At 43.9% G+C, this 20,800-nt stretch overlaps 1 protein-coding gene across 1 annotated transcript in view; it reads left to right on the top strand.

Annotated features, from left to right (window-relative positions):
- LOC111959253 (uncharacterized) overlaps window positions 1-20,800 on the top strand; it is a 202,670-nt gene that overhangs the window by 113,891 nt on the left and 67,979 nt on the right. The window contains 10 exon segments of the mRNA XM_070437758.1: window positions 3,027-3,132; window positions 4,582-4,699; window positions 5,900-5,967; window positions 5,970-6,021; window positions 6,056-6,086; window positions 7,303-7,423; window positions 9,887-10,004; window positions 16,342-16,413; window positions 16,573-16,714; window positions 19,472-19,544. Coding sequence (XP_070293859.1) covers window positions 3,027-3,132; window positions 4,582-4,699; window positions 5,900-5,967; window positions 5,970-6,021; window positions 6,056-6,086; window positions 7,303-7,423; window positions 9,887-10,004; window positions 16,342-16,413; window positions 16,573-16,714; window positions 19,472-19,544 — 901 coding nt within the window.

The raw sequence follows: 20,800 nt of genomic DNA, 5'->3' as shown, positions 1-20,800 counted from the left end.
CACACCCCCCCCCCCCCCCTTTGAAGAGTATCTTAAATCATTTTCACCCCCTCTTGAAGAGTGTCCTTAAATAATTTTCACCCCCCTCTCTTTGAAGAGTAATTCTTAGATATACCCCCCCTTTGAAGAGTATCTTAAATCATTTTCACCCCCTCCTTTGAAGAAGTATCTGAAATCATTTTCCACGCCCTCCTCTTAGAAGAGTATCTTAAATCATTTTCACCCCCCCCCCCCTTTTGAAGAGTATCTTAATAATTTTCACGGCCCCTCCCCTTTGAAGAGTATCTTAAATAACTTCACGCCCCCTCTTTGAAGAGTCTCTTAAATCATTTTCACCCCCCCCTTTGAAGAGTATCTTAAATTATTTTACGCCCCCCTCTTTGAAGAGTACTCTTAAATCATTTTCAACCCCTTTGAAGAGTCTCTTAAATCATTTTCACGCCCCCCCTTTGAAGAGTATCTTAAATATTCAACCCCCCACTTGAAGAGTATCTTAAATCATTTTCACCCCCCTCTTTGAAGAGTGTCTTAAATAATTTTCACGCCCCCCTCTTTGAAGAGTATCTTAGATATACCCCCCCCTTTGAAGAGTATCTTAAATCATTTTCACCCCTCCCTTTGAAGAGTATCTTAAATCATTTTCACGCCCCCCCCCCTTTGAAGAGTATCTTAAATAATTTTACGGCCCCTCCCCCTTTGAAAGTATCTTAAATAACTTCACGCCCCCCCTCTTTGAAGAGTCTCTTAAATCATTTTCACCCCCCCCCCTTTGAAGAGTATCTTAAATCATTTTCACGCCCCCCCCCCCTCTTTGAAGAGTCTCTTAAATCATTTTCAACCCCCCCCTTTGAAGAGTCTCTTAAATCATTTTCACGCCCCCCCCTTTGAAGAGTATCTTAAATCATTTTCACACCCCCCCACTTAGAAGAGTATCTTGAATAATTTTCACCCGCCCACCTTTGAAGAGTATTTAAATAATTTTCACCCCCCCCCCTTTGAGGAGTATCTTAAATCATTTTCACCCCCCCCCCCCTTTGAAGAGTATCTTAAATCATTTTCACCCCCCCCCTTTTGAAGAGTATCTTAAATCATTTTCACCCCCCCCCCCCTTTGAAGAGTATCTTAAATCATTTTCACGCCCCCCCCTCCTCTTTTCCCACTAGCACTGATGTTGCTGATAAATACTTTGAGGGAAAATGAACTTATTATGATTGTGATATGTTGTATCACCTAGATGAAGGCACTAATTGTAAGTTGCTCTGGATAAGAGCATCTGCTAAATGACTAAAATGGAAATGTAGATTGTTAACTCAGCATCAGTAAATGATTAGAGTAGGTGAGTGGTGAAGTGAGGACCACTGCCCAGTTTGTTCAAACCCACCCCTGCAGGTCAGTTAAATGCTCCCAGAGAGATTAATGAGCCTTAGTCTCAGCCCAGACCTGTTAAACGATCACAGAACAATTAATGGCTTCAGGGGCTGGCTGGATGGAGGCAGCTTCCTGATTGCAATTAAACCCGTTACGGCTCTCCACCAACGTTCACGCTGAGTCGCAACGGATCTGCAGCAAGTTAATGCATTTCGGCCGCTGGCTATTCATCACACACACCTCATTTGCAGTCTTCCATGCTCCACTGGGCTGGAGGCAGTCAAAATGTTAGGTGCCTCAAGGGCAGGGTACACACACCTACACAATCATATACATTCAGTACACCATGATCCCTGGAGGCCAGGGTATAGACACATGCCCAGAAGCACCAAAACGCCCTTAAAATATAAAGCCCTGTAAATGAAAAGAGAGGTGAACTGCTGTGTTTCATACTCTCAGCAGGGTCATTAATAGGAGGACAAAATACAACACACACACACACACACACACACACACACACACACACACACACACACACACACAAACACCACACACACACCACACACACACACACACACACACACACACACACACACACACACACACACACACACACAACACTGTCATTAGTTGGGGCTTAAATTACCTCCTAAAGCCATCTACCATCTGTGTAACGTAGCTGGTCTCTTCTCTGCTCGTGTGTGTGTGTGTGTGTGTGTGTGTGTGTGTGTGTGTGTGTGTGTGTGTGTGTGTGTGTGTGTGTGTGTGGTGTGTGTGTGTGTGTGTGTGTGTGTGTGTGGTGTGTGTGTGTGTGTGTGTGTGTGTGTTGTGTAGTTAGACAGATCTAACAGTATGTCCAACTGTTAGTTTAAGTCCCCCATGGAGCAGATGAGTGGAGTTCTCCACAGTCAACCTAACCTGAATGACCTCAGTGAGATGCCAGGTGGGTGGATCAACCTAACCTGAATGACCTCAGTGAGATGCCAGGTGGGTGGATCAACCTAACCTGAATGAACTCAGTGAGATGCCCAGTGGGTGGATCAACCTAACCTGAATGACCTCAGTGAGATGCCCAGTGGGTGGATGCTAGAGGAGCAACTAGATGAAGAGTACATATGACCATGAGCTCCACTTGCCATCTCCACTAACCCAAAGAATCTTCCATAGGTCTTCACTTTCAGTGGCCTTCACTAGAATTAAGAAAGAAAATGAATTACAAAATGTTTCTAAAACGTCACAGAGCACCCGCATTATAACCATAGGCTAGGTTGTTATGATAGTGTCCACTTGATAAACAAGACCATTGTAATGACTAGTTTCAAGATTGTGAATGGGATGGGGGGATGAGAAAGAGAAATGATACCCCAGAGGAGTGATGTCAGGCGGGTGGAGGAGTTTGACGAATGTGACAGATAGGAGCCTGGGCTACACCCAGATAACTCACGCCACAAAACACACCCATTCACCTGAGACCAGGCACAATGTTGACACACATAGATACACTCACAGACACAGATATTCACACCCTTGCATGGACACACACATCTGTCTTTTATTTTTGCTACGTATGTCTAATCACCCTTACTACATTAACAAGCCTCTATCTCTACCTTTCTCTCTCTACCTCTATCTCTCTGTGTTTCTCTCTCTTTCTGCAGTGGGGAGAGTGGTTCTGGGAAGACAGAGGCTTGTAAACACATAGTGAGACACCTGGCAGTGAGGTCCAGCCCCAAAGGCTTCTCTCTTGAACCCAGGATGAATCAAGTGAGTCTGGGTTACTCTGGCCCTGGTTGTCTTAAAAATATGAATCCACTCTTGGAGGACAATGGAAGTTGAATAGAACATGACAGACAGACTAGCTCAGTGGGTGTTCAGTCCACTGTTACAGAGTCCCTGTGGTGTAGTGGTTTGAGATATGGATTCATGGACCAAATGATCTGTGTTAGTACGCTGGCCTTTACATCAAACCCCTAGGTTGGTACAGGTTATTTTATTTCCTTGATAGCCATCGCTAGGTTCTGTATGATGACACAAGCCCATTGTGTTTGTGATTGGCCCATTTGTCCCTGAGAGAAAGCCATAGCATCTAAATGCTGTCGATTCTCTTATTACTCCTTCCACCTTGGACAGTGAGAGGTGCTCAGCGATCGTTTCTGGCCGTGGATTCAAAGCACACTGGTGAGACCCATTGAAGGAGAACATAGAGGAGTACAATCGGACAGGAAATTACATAGCGACAATTATATGAAAAGCCATTATGATTAGGACATTGTGTGAGAATGTTTTATATGCAGTGATCAATTGCAATGATACTGTATTAAACCAGTCTTGTCTGGAAGCAGCGGATTAAAAGAGCCCTTTAGTAAGAGCAAGGACTACTGTCAGTGCATTCAACCTTACATCGACATTTTGTCAGAATTCTAATGGTTTTCTTGTTGTCTAGCATGCTAGGGAAGTATTATTACACTGAATGACTGAAGATCAACACTTTCTTGCTATTTGATAGTCCTAGCAGTGCTCCTTATTACGAACCAAACACCTTTTCCTTAGACTTTCTGTTATGACCTTAACAACTCAGAGATACACATCATTGTTGAACAGGGAGGAGAGAAACGCTCTTGCTTGGCTATAGTGGAACTGTATCTACACAGATGATGTCATGGGTTGGTGCTAGATAACATATCTGGGTCAACACTTAGAGAGCACAGAGGGACAGATGAGTGTGACAATCAGTCAGTGGGGATATATTGTCCCCTGGTGGAGAGAAGTTGTATTGCGACAGTCAGAAGTCATTGCGGCAGGCGGTAATTCACACTCACGCACCTGCTTCAGAAAACTTCAGTGAATCAAATGACCTAGGTATATTAGTTCACATTAACATAATTGTGTATCTATGAACATGCCATCACCACTGCATGTCTTAGCTGTATAAAAATGTATTCTCTAAAAATTATTATTACATTTACATTTAAGTCATTTAGCTGACGCTCTTATCCAGAGCGACTTACAAATTGGAAAGTTCATACATATTCATCCTGGTCCCCCCGTGGGGAATGAACCCACAACCCTGGCGTTGCAAGCGCCATGCTCTACCAACTGAGCCACACGGGACATATGAATATGTCCAGCCCAGAAAGTGACAGTGGATATATTGATGGTTGTATTGTACAGTATATTACACTGACTCTCTATATATTATGTGGTGGCTTGTAGGTGAACTGTATCCTGGAGGCGTTTGGTCATGCCAAGACTCCCATGAATGACAACTCCAGTCGTGTCATCAAACTCCTCAGCCTGCAGTACTGTGACAAGAGAAAGACACTACTCAGAGGTACACAATACTACAACTTTACTCAGGGGGTTGTGCTATAACTAACAAAGGGACTTACTAACTACACTACTCAATGTCTACTCAGATTAATACACCACTACACCCTCATAGCAAATAATTTTATAACTAAACCAAGATAGACCACAGCCTGTCATTTCCAATGGGAACAAGTGAGTCATAGTGGGCAGAACAAGCAAGGAGGTGGGCACAGCCAACCATGAGCTGGTGAGATCCTATTGGCCTGTTCTAACATGCATCTGCATATTTCTGTTAGGGAACGCCTACTCAGTGAAGTGCGCTTGTGCAATAACTCAATTGGCCTTTGCACTCCTTCAAAATAATGCCATTTTTAAAAACTGTGTCAAAGGGTAAAATCTACAAAACTTGTAACTGATTCTAGTTTTGGGAACAGAAAACTGTATTGAGATCAAATATTTAATCGAAGACAAAATTAACAGAATGTTGGCCAAAATCAATCTCCTTCCATCTTCTCCCACTGCCGGTTACTGGGCTTCCTCTCGCTACCATATTACCATATTTGGTAGTGAGTGGAAACGCCAAGCGGATGCTTCACATTTACACATCTGATGAAATATCTTTCTCATTGTTCTGTCTGTGCCCATACTGTCAATGTACTCTTTATAATTTAAAGGCAGTTTGATGTATGGCCAAAAGGGGGGAGTATAACTCTATGAGTAAACCTGTCAGGCTTCAATCTCTGTCATTCCTACAGAACCACATTGAAATAGATTAATTAATTTACTCATAAGTAATGGCTGTGTAGGAAAGATGAATTTGACTTAAGGACACTCAGGTTTTGTGTTTGATAATTTGGTCTGTGGCCTGGGTTTAAGAATCTTGAGAGTACACATTGGTATCTTAATGGATAATTCTGTTAAGATTACAATGTGTGTGTGTAGGTTTATATAGGTGTTTTTACAGTAGGTGTGTTGCCCTACTACTGGTTACATATGGTTTAAAGTTTATTGACAGAGCATGTGTTATTATTGGATTACATGTGGGTGTGTGTTGTGTGTGTGGTGTGGGTGTGTTGTGTGTGTGTGTGTGTTGTGTGTGTGTGTGTGTGTGTGTGTTGTGTGTGTGTGTGTGGTGTGTGTGTGTGTGTGTTGTGTGTGTGTGTGCTGTGTGTTGTGTGTGTGGTGTGTTGTGTGTGTGTGTGTGTGTTGTGTGTGGTTTTAGCGCGGATATACACATACAGTTGAGAGAAGTCCCGGTGTGCGTCCACCTGCCCTCGTCAGCAACACCAATTTCCAACATCTTCACCTGATGGCTGAGGGGCCTGCCGCCTGAAGAGAAGAGCTGCCCTATACCTCAACCAATGTTCCTGTCTCACAGGTCTGTACCTCAACAACGTCCTGTCTCACAGGTCTGTACCTCAAACAACGTCCTGTCTCACAGGTCCTGTACCTCAAAACAACGTCCTGTCTCACATGCTTACCTCAACAACGTCCTGTCTCACAGGTCATGTACGCTTCAAACAGTCCTGTCTCAACAGGTCGTTACCTCAACAACGTCCTGGTCTCACAGTCTGTACCTCGATAAACGTCCTGTCTCACAGGTCTGTACCTCAACAACGTCCTTGTTCATGGCCTGCTACCTCGAAACAACTTTCCTGCTTCACAGGTCTGTACCTCAACAACGTCCTGTCTCACATGGTCATGTACTCTCAACAACGTTCCTAGCTCACAGTTCTGCTACCTCAAACACCGTCCTGCTCTCACAGGTCGTTTCTCAACAACGTCCTGTCTCACAGGTCTGTACCTCAACAACGTCCTGTCTCACAGGTCTGTACCTCAACAACGTCCTGTCTCACAGGTCTGTTGCTCAACAACGTCCTGTCTCACAGGTAATAAGTCCATGCAGATTACAGTAATATAGGAAGATATGCTGAGTTTGTAAAATGTTTTAACATTTTGGGAAGGAAACTGGTTCAATCTGGGTGAGAGGCAGAAATATGGGAATTTCCCCCCTGTCACCTGCTAGCAAGAGGAAGGGATGGTGTGCATGTTTAAATCTATGAGAGTGAGGGTTTGGGAACTCTTTCACTCTCATGCTGAGTTTGTAAAATGTGTGTGTGTTCGTGTGTGTGCGCGTGTGCGTGTGTGTGTGTGTGTGTGTGGTGTGTGATAGCATTCCTGTCTGATATCCAGTGACCTGGATGCAGGTTTTGGAGCCTGGTAAGCACGCTACAGCCTCTGATTTAATGCTGTGACTGCGTGATCAAAAGCACTCCGACTCTAGCCCATTTGGGGACCCCATCTCTCGCCCCCTCTCCACCCTCGCTTTCTCAGCAGGAGATTGCTGTGACTGGTTACAAATAACTCAGCGTGAGAATAACTGCTCAACCACCATGCTTTAAATTACCTTTTGACATGCTTTTTTGTTTCAGGGTAAAATATTATTTCTTTAGTCCCTCAGTGATATCTAGTCAGTGCAGTATATCTGTAATGTGTGAACTCTCTCTCTGGTTTCTCTATGTCTGTGTGTTGTTACCTGCTGCTCTTCTCTGTACTGTAATTGATCATGTCTGTGGTGTATAGTGTGATAGCTGTCTCTCACTGGTCTCTGTCTGTGTCTTCAAGGTACCTGAGTACAGGTGTTCCCGCAGGAGACTCCTCGCCTGTGGCCTCAGCCTCAACTCAGAGTAGAGACCGTCTCACTGCAATCAAACAGGCCCTCAGAGCACTGGGCTTCAACAAACTGGTACAGTAACACACTGTGTGTGTGCGTGCATGAGTCTGCATGTGTCATTTGCCACACATATGGCTGTGTGCATGTCTATGAGTCTATAGGGTCAGTCAGTACCAGAGGAGGCTGGTGGGACGAGCTACAGGAGGATGGGCTCATTGTATTGGCTGAATGGAATTCATGGAATGGAGTCAAACATGTGGTTTCTACATGTTTGATGTGTTTGATATCGTTCCATTTATTCAATTCTAGCCATTAAAATGAGCCCGTCCTCCTATAGCTCCTCCCACCAGTCTCTACTGGTTGGTACACATACTGTCCCTTGTGAGCAGGGTTGGACATTAAGAATGTCTATTTCTCCAGAGCAAAAAAATCCCAAGCCCACATGTATAAGTTGATTGAATTGACAAGAAAGGCTACTAAAGTGTGACTTTGTCCTAGTTTTTATTTGCCAGTTGCATCAGTTTGTTTACACGCTAGATTGTTTTTCAATGTTAGTTTGCTGCAACTGTCTGCTGCAAGGAAGACATAGCAAAGCAAGTGCCCAAATTACCACGGTAACTGCCCATCCCTTAATTTAAAAGGTGCAGCTGAAAATGTTTCTCACACCTAATGATTGTGCTTGATTGATTATGGATCACTCCCAAAAACTTTTATTCATGAACTTTTTGTAATTTCTTATAATTAAAACACTCAAATATTTTAATTGTTTTCCTAGATTCATCTGTGAGCTTCTACCTTTCTACTTAGGAGCACATCATGTACCCTTTAAAAAATGTCAGCATAGAGCCCTGAACTATAATAATAAATAAGCCTTATCACTCAGTGTTTTGTGGCAGGGCAAGCACTTGTTGATTCTTGATGTTCAGTTGTAGAACAGTTTATATGTTTTAACTATTGTATCTAAATTATTTATTTTAACATACATTGGTTAAAATACGCAGATCATAAAAATGAAATGAAGTAATATATCCCATTACTAGTAATACTTTTCTTGTTTTATAAACATTAGAAAGCATGCTCATCTGTTTTTCCTTGTTGTGACGTTGATGTAATTATGGCGAAAACAATATTTTGATTGGTAAAAAAAATATAGAGATGTTTTTCTATCTACCTGCCACAGTGGCTGGTAGACCAAAAAGTACATTTTCCACCCTGCTTGTGAGCAGGCTTGCATGTGATGGTCGTGTGGGGTTCTGCATGTTAGTATACTAGCTATATCTACAGACTGTACTGTGCTCTACCTTGTCTGGTGTGTGTGTACAGAATGAGTGTTCTCATCACATTATCACAGTCTATGTATAGGCTGCAGTCAGCATGTCAGCACTGAGTGACCAGAAAGTCAGCTTAAATCCCTCCCACAGCTAGCAGCTGATAATGTAGGCGGGAGGAGGGGAGGGGGTGATGGGGGGCAAGAGTACTTGCTGGGAGAGAGATAGACAGGGGAGATTGACCTGGAGAGGGAGGTGGGGGGGACAGAGTACTTCCTGAGAGAGAGAGATAGACTACTTCCCGAGAGAGAGAGATAAACAGGGGCGATTGACATGGAGAGGGAAGGGGAGAGAGGGAGATGAGAGAGAGAGAGTGAGAGAGTGAGAGAGCGAGAGAGCGAGAGAGAGAGACTACCCATGGTGCCTCCCTATGCTCTCATTGGGAATGACTCATGAAGGACCTCAATCACTCCTTTCTCTCCCACTCTCTTTCTTCTCCTCTCCTACTGCAGGACTCTCTCTCTACATTGCATAGAGTGTCAGACAGAGACTAATAACAGCTCCTATAACACACACACATGCAAACTGTCCAGGAGGGTTGAGGGATCAGAGTTGGGTAATGGGGGATACCATTAAGTTCTTTTGGAACTTCTGTGAGTGTAATTTTTCCTGTTCATTTTTATTGTTTATTTCACTTTTGTTTATTATCTACTTCACTTGCTTTGGCAATGTTAACATATGTTTCCCATGACAATAAAGCCCCTTGAATTGAATTGAGAGAGAGGTGGGGGAAGGGTAGAGGCGAAACAGAGGGAGGAGGGATAAAGAGGGGACGGGAGGGGAAAGGAGAGGTTAGATAAGGAGTTCGGACAGAGAGGAGAGGTTAGATAAGGAGTTCGGACAGAGAGGAGAGGTTTAGGGATAAGGGGGAGAGGCGGATTCAGGGGTTTGGAAAACATATTTTAGCTCAAAAGATGGGAGTTGACTCTTTGGGAGGAGACTAGGGGGTGGGGGTTTGGAGTATATGTGTGATTTCACTACTTCATGAGTAAAAACAATAACAAACTCCTTATTCTCTCCCCACCCCACCCACCCCACCTCTCCTCTCCTCAACCCTCTCTCTCTCCTTCTCCCTTCCCCTTCTCCTCCGCACCCTCACATCTCTCTCTCTCTCTCTCTCTCTCTCTCTCTCTCTCTCTCTCTCTCTCTCTTCTCTCTCTCCTCTCTCTCTCTCTCTCTCCTCTCTCTCCTCCTCTCTCTCCATCAGGAGATGGACAGTGTGTTTATGCTGCTGTCAGTGGTGCTGCAAGTTGGGGACCTCAGCTTCATATCACTGACAGACGCTGAGACCGCCTACCCCTCCAACATGCAGCTGCTGGAGCGAGGTCAGCATCCCCCCCGTCATGTAACCTGGGCAAACACTATGCACTGACACCAGTTTGACAGCAGAGGGAGAGGGGAGAGAGGGGGGAGTGAGGGAGAGCTACGCAGTAGTAATTGTGTCACTATCCATCCTATTGTTTACATCAGCTTTGCTGCAGTCTCCACCAGTCTCCTCCTTGCACTCTCATCCCCTCCCCCCTTCTATATCTCTCCTCCCACTCTCTCTCTCTCTCTATTCAATTTCAATTTAAGGGGCTTTATTGGCATGGGAAACACATGTTTACATTGCCAAAGCAAGTGAAATAGATAATAAACAGAAGTGAAATAAAATGTTGTAACAATGTGCAAATAGCTAAAGTACAAAAGGGAAAATAAGTAAACATAAATATAGGTTGTATTTTCAATAGTGTTTGTTCTTCACTGGTTGCCCTTTTCTTGTGGCCACAGGTCACAAATCTTGCTGTTGTGATGGCACACTGTGGTATTTCACCCAATAGATATGGGAGTTGTGAAAAATGTGATTTGTTTTTTAATTCTTTGTTGGTCTGTGTAATCAGAGGGAAATGTGTGTCTCTAATATGGTCATACATTTTGCAGGAGGTTAGGAAGTGCAGCTCAGTTTCCACCTCATGTTGTGGGCAGTGTGCACATAGGCCGATGAAGGAGAAGACAGGCTTTCTCAATAGCAAGGCTATGCTCACTGAGTCTGTACATAGTCAAAGATGTCCTTAATTTTAGGTTAGTCACAGTGGTCAGGTATTCTGCCACTATATACTCTCTGTTTCGGGCCAAATAGGATTCTAGTTGTCTCAGTTATTTTGTAAATTTTTTCCAATGTGCCAAGTAATTATCTTTTTGTTTTCTCATGATTTAAATAGGGGTCTGATTTTGTTGCTGTCCTGGGACTCTGTGGGTTCTGTGTTTGTGAACAAACCCCCAGAAACAGCTTGTTAGGGGGCTCTTTTCCAGGTTCATTTCTTTGTTGGTGATGGCTTTGTTATGGAAGGTTTGTGAATTGCTTCCTTTTAGGTGGTTGTAGAATTTAACGTCTCTTTTCTGGATTTTGATAATTAGCGTGTATCAGCCTAATTCTGCTCTGCATACATTATTTGATGTTTTACATTGTACACAGAGGATATTTTTGCAGAATTCTACATGCAGAGTCTCAATTTGGTGTTTGCCCCATTTTGTGATTTCTTGGTTGGTGAGTGGACCCCAGACCTCACAACCGTAAAGGGAAATGGGTTCTATAACTGATTCAAGTATTTTTAGCCAGATCCTAATTGGTATGTCGAATTTTATGTTCCTTTTTGATGGCATAGAAGGCCCTTCTTGCCTTGTCTCTCAGATCGTTCACAGCTTTGTGGAAGTTACTTGTGGCGCTGATGTTTAGGCCGAGGTATGTCGTTTTTTGTGTGCTATAAGGCAACGGTGTCTAGATGGAATTTGTATTTGTGGTCATGCCAACTTAACCTTTTTTGTAACACCATTATTTTTGTCTTACTGAGATTTACTGTCAGGGCCCAGGTCTGACAGAATCTGTGGAGAAGATCTAGGTACTGCTGTAGGCCCTCCTTGGGTGGGGACAGAAGCACCAGATCATCAGCAAACAGTAGACATTTTACTTTAGGATCTATTAGGGTGAGGCCAGGTGCTGCAGACTGTTCTAGTGCACTCGCCAATTCGTTGACATATATGTTGAAGAGGGTGGGGCTTAAGCTGCATCTCTGTCTCACTCCCTGGCCCTGTGGAAAGAAATGTGTGTTTTTTGCCAATTTTAACTGCACACTTGTTGTTTGTGTACATGGATTATATAATGTTGTATGTTTTCCCCCCAACACCACTATCTATCCATCTGTATAGCAGGGCCTCATGCCAAATTGAGTCTGAAGCTTTTTTTAAATCAACAAAGCATGAGAAGACTTTGCCTTTGTTTTGGTTTGTTTGTTTGCCAAATAGAGTGTGCAGGGTGAATACGTGGTCTGTCGTACGGTAATTTGGTAAAAAGCATATTTGACATTTGCTAGGTACATTGTTTTCACTGAGGAAATGTACGTGTCTGCTGTTTATTGATAATACAAGGTTGGTTTCTGTTAACGCATATCCCACGGTAGTTATTGGGGTCAAATTTGTCTCTACTTTTGTGGATTGGCGTGATCATTCCTTGGGAATTCCTTGGGAATGATCATTCCAAATATTGGGAATATGCCAGAGCTGAGGATGATGTTAAAGAGTTAAATTATAGCCAATTGGAATTTGTGGTCTTCATATTTTATCATTTTATTTAGGATACCATCTACCCCACAGGCCTTTTGTGGTAGAGGGTTTGTATTTTGTCCTGTAGTTCATTCAATGTAATTGGAGAATCCAGTGAGTTCTGGTAGTCTTTAATAGTTGATTCTAAGATTTGTATTTGATCATGTATATGTTTTTGCTGTTTGTTCTTTGTTATAGAGTCAAAAAGATAGGGGAAGTGGTTTATCCATACATTTTAGTTTTGGATAGATAACTCTTTGTATTGTTGTTTGTTTTGAGTTTTCCAATTTTCAAAGAAGTGATTCAATTCTATGGATTCTTTCAATAAATTGAGCGGATTTCTGACGTGCTGTTCCTTCTTTTTACATGGGTTATTTCTGTATTGTTTAAGTGATTCACCATAGTGAAGCCATAGACTCAGGTTTTCTGGGTCTCTATGTTTTTAGCTGGATAGGTTTCTCAATTTCTTTCTTAGGGTTTTGCATTCTTCATCAAACCATTTGTCATTGTTGTTCATTTTCTTAGGTTGTCTTCTTGAAATTTTGAGATTTGATAGGGAAACGGAGAGGTCAAATATACTGTTTAGGTTTTCTACTGCCAAGTTTACACCTTCACTATTGCTGTGAAACATTTTGTCCAGGAAATTGTCTAGAAGGGATTGAATTTGATGTTGCCTAATTGTTTTTTGGAAGATTTCCACACTTTCCTTCCATCTGTAGCATTTCTTAATATTATTCAGTTCCTTCAGCTTTTATGCCTCATGATTGAGCATAGCTCTGTTCAAGTAGTGTTATTTTGTAGGGGTGTCAGTGAACTGACTGTAAATGCTCTAAGAGACTCTGGGTTGAGGTCAGTGATTAAGTAGTCTACATTTCTGCTGCCAAGAGATGAGCTATAGGTGTACCTACCGTAGGAGTCCCCTGGAAGCCTACCATTGACTATGTACATACCCAGCGCCAGACAGAGCTGCAGGAGTTGTGAACCGCTTTTGTTGGTTATGTGGTCATAGTTTTGTCTAGGGGGGCATATGGGGGAGGGAACGCTGTCTCCTCCAGGTGGATGTTTATCTGCCTGTGTGCTGAGGATGTCAGGTTCTTGTCCAGTTCTGGCATTTAGGTCGCCACAGATTAGTACATGTCACTGGGCCTGGAAATTGTTGATCTCCCCCTCTAGGATGGAGAAGCTGTCATCGTTAAAGTATGGGGATTTTATTGTGGGGATATAGGTAGCACACACAAGGAAATATTTATATGTTGAGATCATTTCCTTATTAATTTCTAGCCAGATGTAAAATGTTACTGTTTTGACTAATTTAATAGAGTGGGTTAAGGCTGCTCTATACCAAATTAGGGTACCCCCTGAGTTTCTTCCCTGTTTCACACCTGGTAGTTTGGTGGATGGGACTCCCAACTCTCTGTAACCTAGAGGGAAACCAGTGGGTCCATCTCCTTTATACCATGTTTCTTGTAGGATTACAATGTCTGTATTTTCAATTTCTTTGATGAAGTCTGGTTTCCTGCTCTTTAGGCCAAAGGCAGATGACCCCAGACCTTTTACATTCCAGGATGAGATAGTAAAAGCTTTGCATTTCATAGTGTCTAGTGTTGTTTTTGTGTGGTTTAGACACAGATCATCACAGTAGGTGTGAGCAGAGCATGTTGCACATCTGATACATACCTCTTGGATCGCAGGATGGGGCTTGGGTGGGTGTAATGGGGGGGTTGGGCCTGTTGCTCTGCTCACTGTCTGGTCATATGTCCTGCTGTCATGTTGAGGTTCTTGCCGCAGGGGTGGGGGGAATGGGGTTGGCAGAAGGGGCATAGTTCTGATATGGGCGGGCCAATATAGGGTGTGGCCAGGGTTTGCCTAGGGTGGTCTTAGCTGGTTGGGGTGTGGCTGGTGATTCTGTGGTCTGGGTGTAGGTCTTCTTGGCATGGGTTCTCTCGGTGCAGGTCCTTCAGGAGGGGGTCTTACAGGTCTGAGAGGGTGTCTCGCTTCGTCTAGGCCTGTTGTCCGTTCTCTGTTGCTCCTGTGTGAGGTGCTGGGCCTACGGTTGAGGGTGACGTCCTTCACGGTCCTGGCAAAAGTTGGGACTGCTGCCTTGTAGAGGTGGACATGGTCGTAAAGGCTGTTCAAGTCCAGGATGGAGTGGTGGGCCAGGTATACATTAGGTTTTGAGGCACAGTCACGTGAAATACTTGCATTCACCTGCTGTATGGTGGCAGGGTGAAAGTATTTTTGTTGTAGCAGGGTGGAGACTTGTGCATTGGGGAAAGTGGAATAAGCTTTATCAATCACTCCCTTGAGTGCTGTGGCCACTTTTCCTGCTGGGCCCTCAGGTCATTTGTGCCTGTGTGAAGAGGGCTATCAGGGGAGCTGACAGGGGGGCTGTTAGGAAGGGGTGGGGTCTGTTGAGTTGGTGGGTCCTGTGTTGTCTGTCCCATTGTGGTGTTGAGGTTGTGGTCCGGGTCTGAAGTGGGCTGTTCTACTGGCTCCTCTGGGGGAGTGTCCTACACTCTGTCACACCTCAGCTTTCTCACCTCCTCCTTTAGTGCCATGTGTGCCTCTAAGTTCTCTCACCTCAGTCCGTAGAGCAGCCAGCTCTCCCAGACAGCTGTCCATCTCCACCTTCTGCCCTCCGGGTCTTGTTGGGAGGGATGTTGTTGTGCTGGTCTGTTTTTTGGGTTTGTCATGTCTGGATTGTGTGGACTAGCTCTCTGAGCTCAACCATGTCTCTCTCCAGCTCTGGGAATGTATCCCTTTCAATGATGCAGGAGCAGTGCAGTTGTGGTACCTTGTTGTGTTCAGCGCTGGGGGGGTGACTATCCTCGTCTGTAGGACAGTTTGAAGAGGTGTGATCAGACTCACTCAGGATGGGGGAGTCGTCACAGTGAGAGAGCTTTTCCTGCTGTGCTCTCTCTTTGATCCTGTAAAAGTCCTGCTGGAACTGCATGAGGATGCCCTGAACTATTACTGTCCTAGACTTGTACACGTTGACCGAGGTTGTTTCAATTTCCTCAATGTCTAGTATTCTGAGTTTCCACCCTGGGCCAATACCCTCTCTCTTGACATAGGTGTAGTGTGCTCTTATAGCACTGTGCCATGCCAGGGGATGGTCTTTGTGGAAAATTAAGTTGCTTACGTTCTCCTCTTTTTAGCTGTCAGCAAATAGTGTCTCTGGATTGTCCTTGAGGACCTATTTTACTCTCTTTCTCTCTCTTACACACACATACACACAGAGACTCTCTCCCATTCTGTCATGTATTTGCTGTTGGTGTGTCAGCCAGTCTGCTATAGTCACCTGTTTGGTGAGCCCCTGTTCCCTCTCATGCTGTTACCATTGTGAGAAGAGGACCCGTTACGCCCCACATTACAATACACAACTACACACGTGTTACCCTGACCTCACAGAGAGGGTAGACAAATTATGCCATCTCCCACACCAAAACAGGGCCCTCTCAAGGAGACGTGAGGTCATTGGGATTCTGAGTTCCTGTCACACTGTTTTTGTGCTCGTTCATATGCCCTGAGTCAGGGATGACTAAGCGCTGCCAGCATATAAGCGGTGATGAGTTTTAGCGGAGATCGACTCGTCATGTCGGCTCAGTGATGTCAGAATGAATTATGTAGGCTGGAGCGAGAAGTGTTGCTTTGATCAAAACAACTGGGAACACCGAAATCTCCCCGACTTCCGACTTCAAAGTGTTTGAGACAACTGGGAACTCTGAAAAAAACCAGCTCCGACTGGGAAAAATTGTTTTGAAAGGTCATCCAACTCCGAATTCCAAGTCGGAAACTCTGGCATCATTCTAGAGCTCCGACTTTCCGACCTGAAGATCACTGACGTTATGATTTGACCCTCGTTTTTTTCAGAGCACCATCAGTACTAGTCAGAGTGTGACACGTCATATTTTAAACTGTTTTTATCTCTCTGTGAGTGACTGAAGTTTAGGCTTGAACTGAGTATGACCTTTCCACCCACTCCCTATCTCTGTTTTCTGTTCTTTTATCACTTTACTTATTCACTTTCTCTTTTCTCTTTTCTCTCTCTTACTCTTTTTTCCCCCTTTTCTCTCTCTCCAGTATCTGGAATGCTACAGGTGTGTTCTGATGACCTGAGTTCTGCCCTCACCTCAGATGTGCAATACTTCAAAGGTAATCACTCACCCTCTGTCCTCATCTTTTCCCCAAACATTGACTGACTTCACAATACAAACATACTTCCCATCTGTAAGCTGAAAATAGGATTTCTATGGTAACCGTTTGGATGTCAGACCCAGGTCACCATGGCGTTTACCCTCTTGTTTCCTTCAGGTGATGTCATCACACGGCGTCACACGGTGGAGATGTCACAGCACTACAGAGACCAGCTGGCTAAAGCCCTGTACGGACGCCTCTTCAGCTACCTGGTCAACAACAGCAACTACTACCTACAGGGACAGGACGACAACATGGGGTAGGGCAACGTGTGTGTGTGTGCGCGCGTCTCTGTGCATGTGTATCGCAGGCATGTACATTTTTCATTGTAAACCCTACAAGGAATTAATTGGCAGCCAGCACAGATACCCATTAAAAACCTTCTGTCATATGTCCATCATCGCAGACTCAACAATAGCACATGCAAGCCTGTCAGAAAGACAACACTGATACTATCACTCATAACATATCGTTTACACTGGAGAGTTGGAATAGTTTGCATTTTATGTACTAACACACGCAGAGTTGACTTGGAGACCACACACACACAGACACAGCGTAGAGGTGGAGGCCAGTGGGTCCTTGGTCTTGGTGTGTTGATGTTTTTCAGCTTTATCGTCATGTTAGATAAGCACTATTATCTTCTGGAATGTGTGTTTTTGCATTGACCCGCCACTCTCTCTCTCTCTCTCTCTCTGTCTTTATCTCTCTCTCTCTCTCTCTCTCTCTCTTGTCTTTATCTCTCTCTCTCTCTGTCCTTTATCTCTCTCTCTGTCTTTTCTCTCCTCTCTCTCTCTCTCTCTCTCTCCTTCTCTCTCTCTCTCTCTCTCTCGTCTCTCTCTCTCTCTCTCTCTCTCTCCTCTCTCTCTCTCTCTCACACTCTCTCTCTCTCACACTCTTTCTCTCTCTCTCTCACACTCTCACACTCTCTCTCTCAACACTCTCACACTCTCACACAACACACACAGACACACACACACACACACATGCATGCACGCACACACACACACACACCAAGATATGCAATAATTAATATACAGTGCCTTCGGAAAGTATTCAGACAACTTTACTTTTTCCACATTTTGTTACGTTACAGCCTTATTCTAAAATGGATTAAATAAAATGATTTCCTCATCAATCTACACACAATACCCCATAATGACAAAGCAAAAACATTTATTTTGAAATTTTGGCAAATGTATTTAAAAACAAAAACAGAAATACCTAAGTGTTCAGACCCTTTGCTACAGTATGAGACTCAAAATTGAGCTCAGGTGCATCTTGTTTCCATTGATCGTCCTTGAGATGTTTCTACAATTTGATCAGAGTCCACCTGTGGTAAATTCAATTGATTGGACATGACTTGGAAAGCCACACACCTGTCTATATAAGGTCCCACAGTTGACAGTGAATGTCAGAGAAAAAACCATGTCAAAGGAATTGTCCGTAGAGCTCCGAGACAGGATTGTGTCGAGGCACAGATCTGGAGAAGGGTGCCAGTTGCCTCCATCATTCTTAAATGGAAGAAGTTTGGAGCCACCAAGACTCTTCCTATAGCTGGCAGCCCAGCCAAACTGAGCAATCAGAGGAGAAGGGCCTTGGTGTCACGCCCTGACCGTAGAGAGCGTTTTATGTCTTTATTTTGGTTTGGTCAGGGTGTGATTTGGGTGGGCAGTCTATGTTCTATGATTTTCTATTTCTATGTGTTTGGCCAGGTGTGGTTCTCAATCAAACGCAGCTGTCTATCGTTGACTCTGATTGAGAACCATACTTAGGTAGCCTTTTCCCACATGTGTTTTGTGGGTAATTATTTTCCGTGTGTGTTTGTGTGCACCTCGGGTGCGTCACGTTCTTTGCTGTTTACCTGTTTGTTTTTTGGTTGTTTCGGTTTCACTTTCATTAAAAGATGTGGAACTACATGCACGCTGCGCCTTGGTCGATTTATGACAGGGAGTTTGAGGATAGCTAGCGTGACACTTGGTCAGGGAGGGGAACAATAACCCGATGGTCACTCTGACAGAGCTCCAGAGTTTCTCTGTGGAGATGGGAGAACCTTCCAGAAGAAAAACCATCTCTGCAGAACTCCACCAATCAAGCCTTTATGGTAGAGGGGCCAGACGGAAGCCACTCCTCAGTAAAAGGCACATGACAGCCCACTTGGAATTTGCTAAAACTCTCAGACCGTGAGAAACAAGATTCTCTGGTCTGATGAAACCAAGATTGAACGCTTTGGCCTGAATGTCAAGCTTCACGTTTGGCACCATCCCTATGGTGAATTATGGTAGTGGAAGCATCATGCTGTGGGGATTGTTTTTTAACGGGGGACTAGTCAGGATCGAGGGAAAGATGAAGAGAGCAAAGTACAAAGTGATCTTTGATGAAAACCTGCTCCAGAGAGCTCAGGACCTCAGACTGGGGCGAAGGTTTTCCTTCCAACAGGACAACGACCCACAGCCAAGACAACGCAGGAGTGGCTTCAGGACAAGTCTCTGAATGTCCTTCAATGGCCCAGAGCCCAGACTTGAACCCGATCAAACATCTCTGGAGAGATCTGATAATAGCTGTGCGAGAATGAGAGAAACTCCTCAAATACAGGTGTGCCAAGCTTGTAGCGTCATACCCAAGAAGACTCGAGGCTGTAATCACTGCCAAAGGTGCTTCAACATAGTACTGAGTTCAATGGTCTGAATACTTATGTAAATTCGATATCAGTTTTTAGTTTTTGCTTAGTCATTATGGGATATTGTGTGTAGATTGATGAGGAAAAAAACAATTTCATCCATTTTAGAATAAGGCTGTATCATAACAAAATGTGGAAGACTTCATGGGGTCTGAATAGTATCTGAATGCACTGTATATACTTCAGGGAACACACACACTTTTCCATTCATTCTAGCCACACCAAATCAAACATACACACGAACAGGGACACACAACAACATGGCATCTGAGGAGCTGTCACACTGTTTGTGAATTCCTTCTCTGATCTTTCCCCTCCTCCACACCTCTCCCAAAGAGATCCTGCTCTTGAGATTGGAATTCTGGACATCTTTGGATTTGAGGAATTCCAGAGGAATGGATTTGAGCAGGTACGTTAATTTCACAACACTCACATTATGGATTTCCCCACGCCGTATTATATGTGTGTTTCCACTCCTTCCATTTGTATTGAGTCTTGTTTTATGGCTCTAGTTTGTCTGAGGTATTCTCAAGTCATAGACATAGTTCGAACATCAAGGCCAGACTGAGCTACTGTCATCTTTTCTGGCTGTGGAGAAGGTTTTAGAGGTATCAACCAGCTAACTACAGTGGGGCAAAAAAGTATTTAGTCAGCCACCAATTGTGCAAGTTCTCCCACTTAAAAAGATGAGAGAGGCCTGTAATTTTCATCATAGGTACACTTCAACTATGACAGACAAAATGAGAAAAAAATTCCAGAAAATCACATTGTAGGATTTTTTATGAATTTATTTGCAAATTATGGTGGAAATTAAGTATTTGGTGAATAACAAAAGTTTATCTCAATACTTTGTTATATACCCTTTGTTGGCAATGACAGAGGTCAAACATTTTCTGTAAGTCTTCACAAGGTTTTCACACACTGTTGCTGGTATTATGACCCATTCCTCCATGCAGATCTCCTCTAGAGCAGTGATGTTTTGGGGCTGTTGCTGGGCAACACGGACTTTCAACTCCCTCCAAAGATTTTCTATGGGGTTGAGATCTGGAGACTGGCTAGGCCACTCCAGGACCTTGAAATGCTTCTTACGAAGCCACTCCTTCGTTGCCCGGGCGGTGTGTTTGGCGATATTGTCATTGCTAAAGAGCCACGTTTCAATCTTCAATGCCCTTGCTGATGGTAGGCTTTGTTACTTTGGTCCAGCTCTCTGCAGGTCATTCACTAGGTCCCCCCGTGTGGTTCTGGATTTTTGCTCACCGTTCTTGTGATCATTTTGACCCACGGGGTGAGATCTTGCGTGGACGCCCCAGATCGAGGGAGATTATCAGTGGTCTTGTATGTCTTCCATTTCCTAATAATTGCTCCCACAGTTGATTTCTTCAAACCAAGCTGCTTACCTATTGCAGATTCAGTCTCCCAGCCTGGTGCAGGTCTACAATTTTGTTTTCTGGTGTTCTTTGACAGCTCTTTGGTCTTGGCCATAGTGGAGTTTGGAGTGTGATCTGTTTGAGATTGTGGACAGGTGTCCTTTTATACTGATAACAAGTTCAAAAAGGTGCCATTAATACATGTAACGAGTGGAGGACAGAGGAGCTCTTAAAGAAGAAGTTACAGGTCTGTGAGAGCCAGAAATCTTGCTTGTCTGTAGGTGACCAAATACTTAAT

This window comes from Salvelinus sp. IW2-2015, linkage group LG36 (assembly GCF_002910315.2).
Source record: "Salvelinus sp. IW2-2015 linkage group LG36, ASM291031v2, whole genome shotgun sequence".
Taxonomy (NCBI): domain Eukaryota; kingdom Metazoa; phylum Chordata; class Actinopteri; order Salmoniformes; family Salmonidae; genus Salvelinus; species Salvelinus sp. IW2-2015.
Note: the sequence above shows the minus strand (reverse complement) of the source record. Positions and strands in the feature narration are given on the sequence as shown.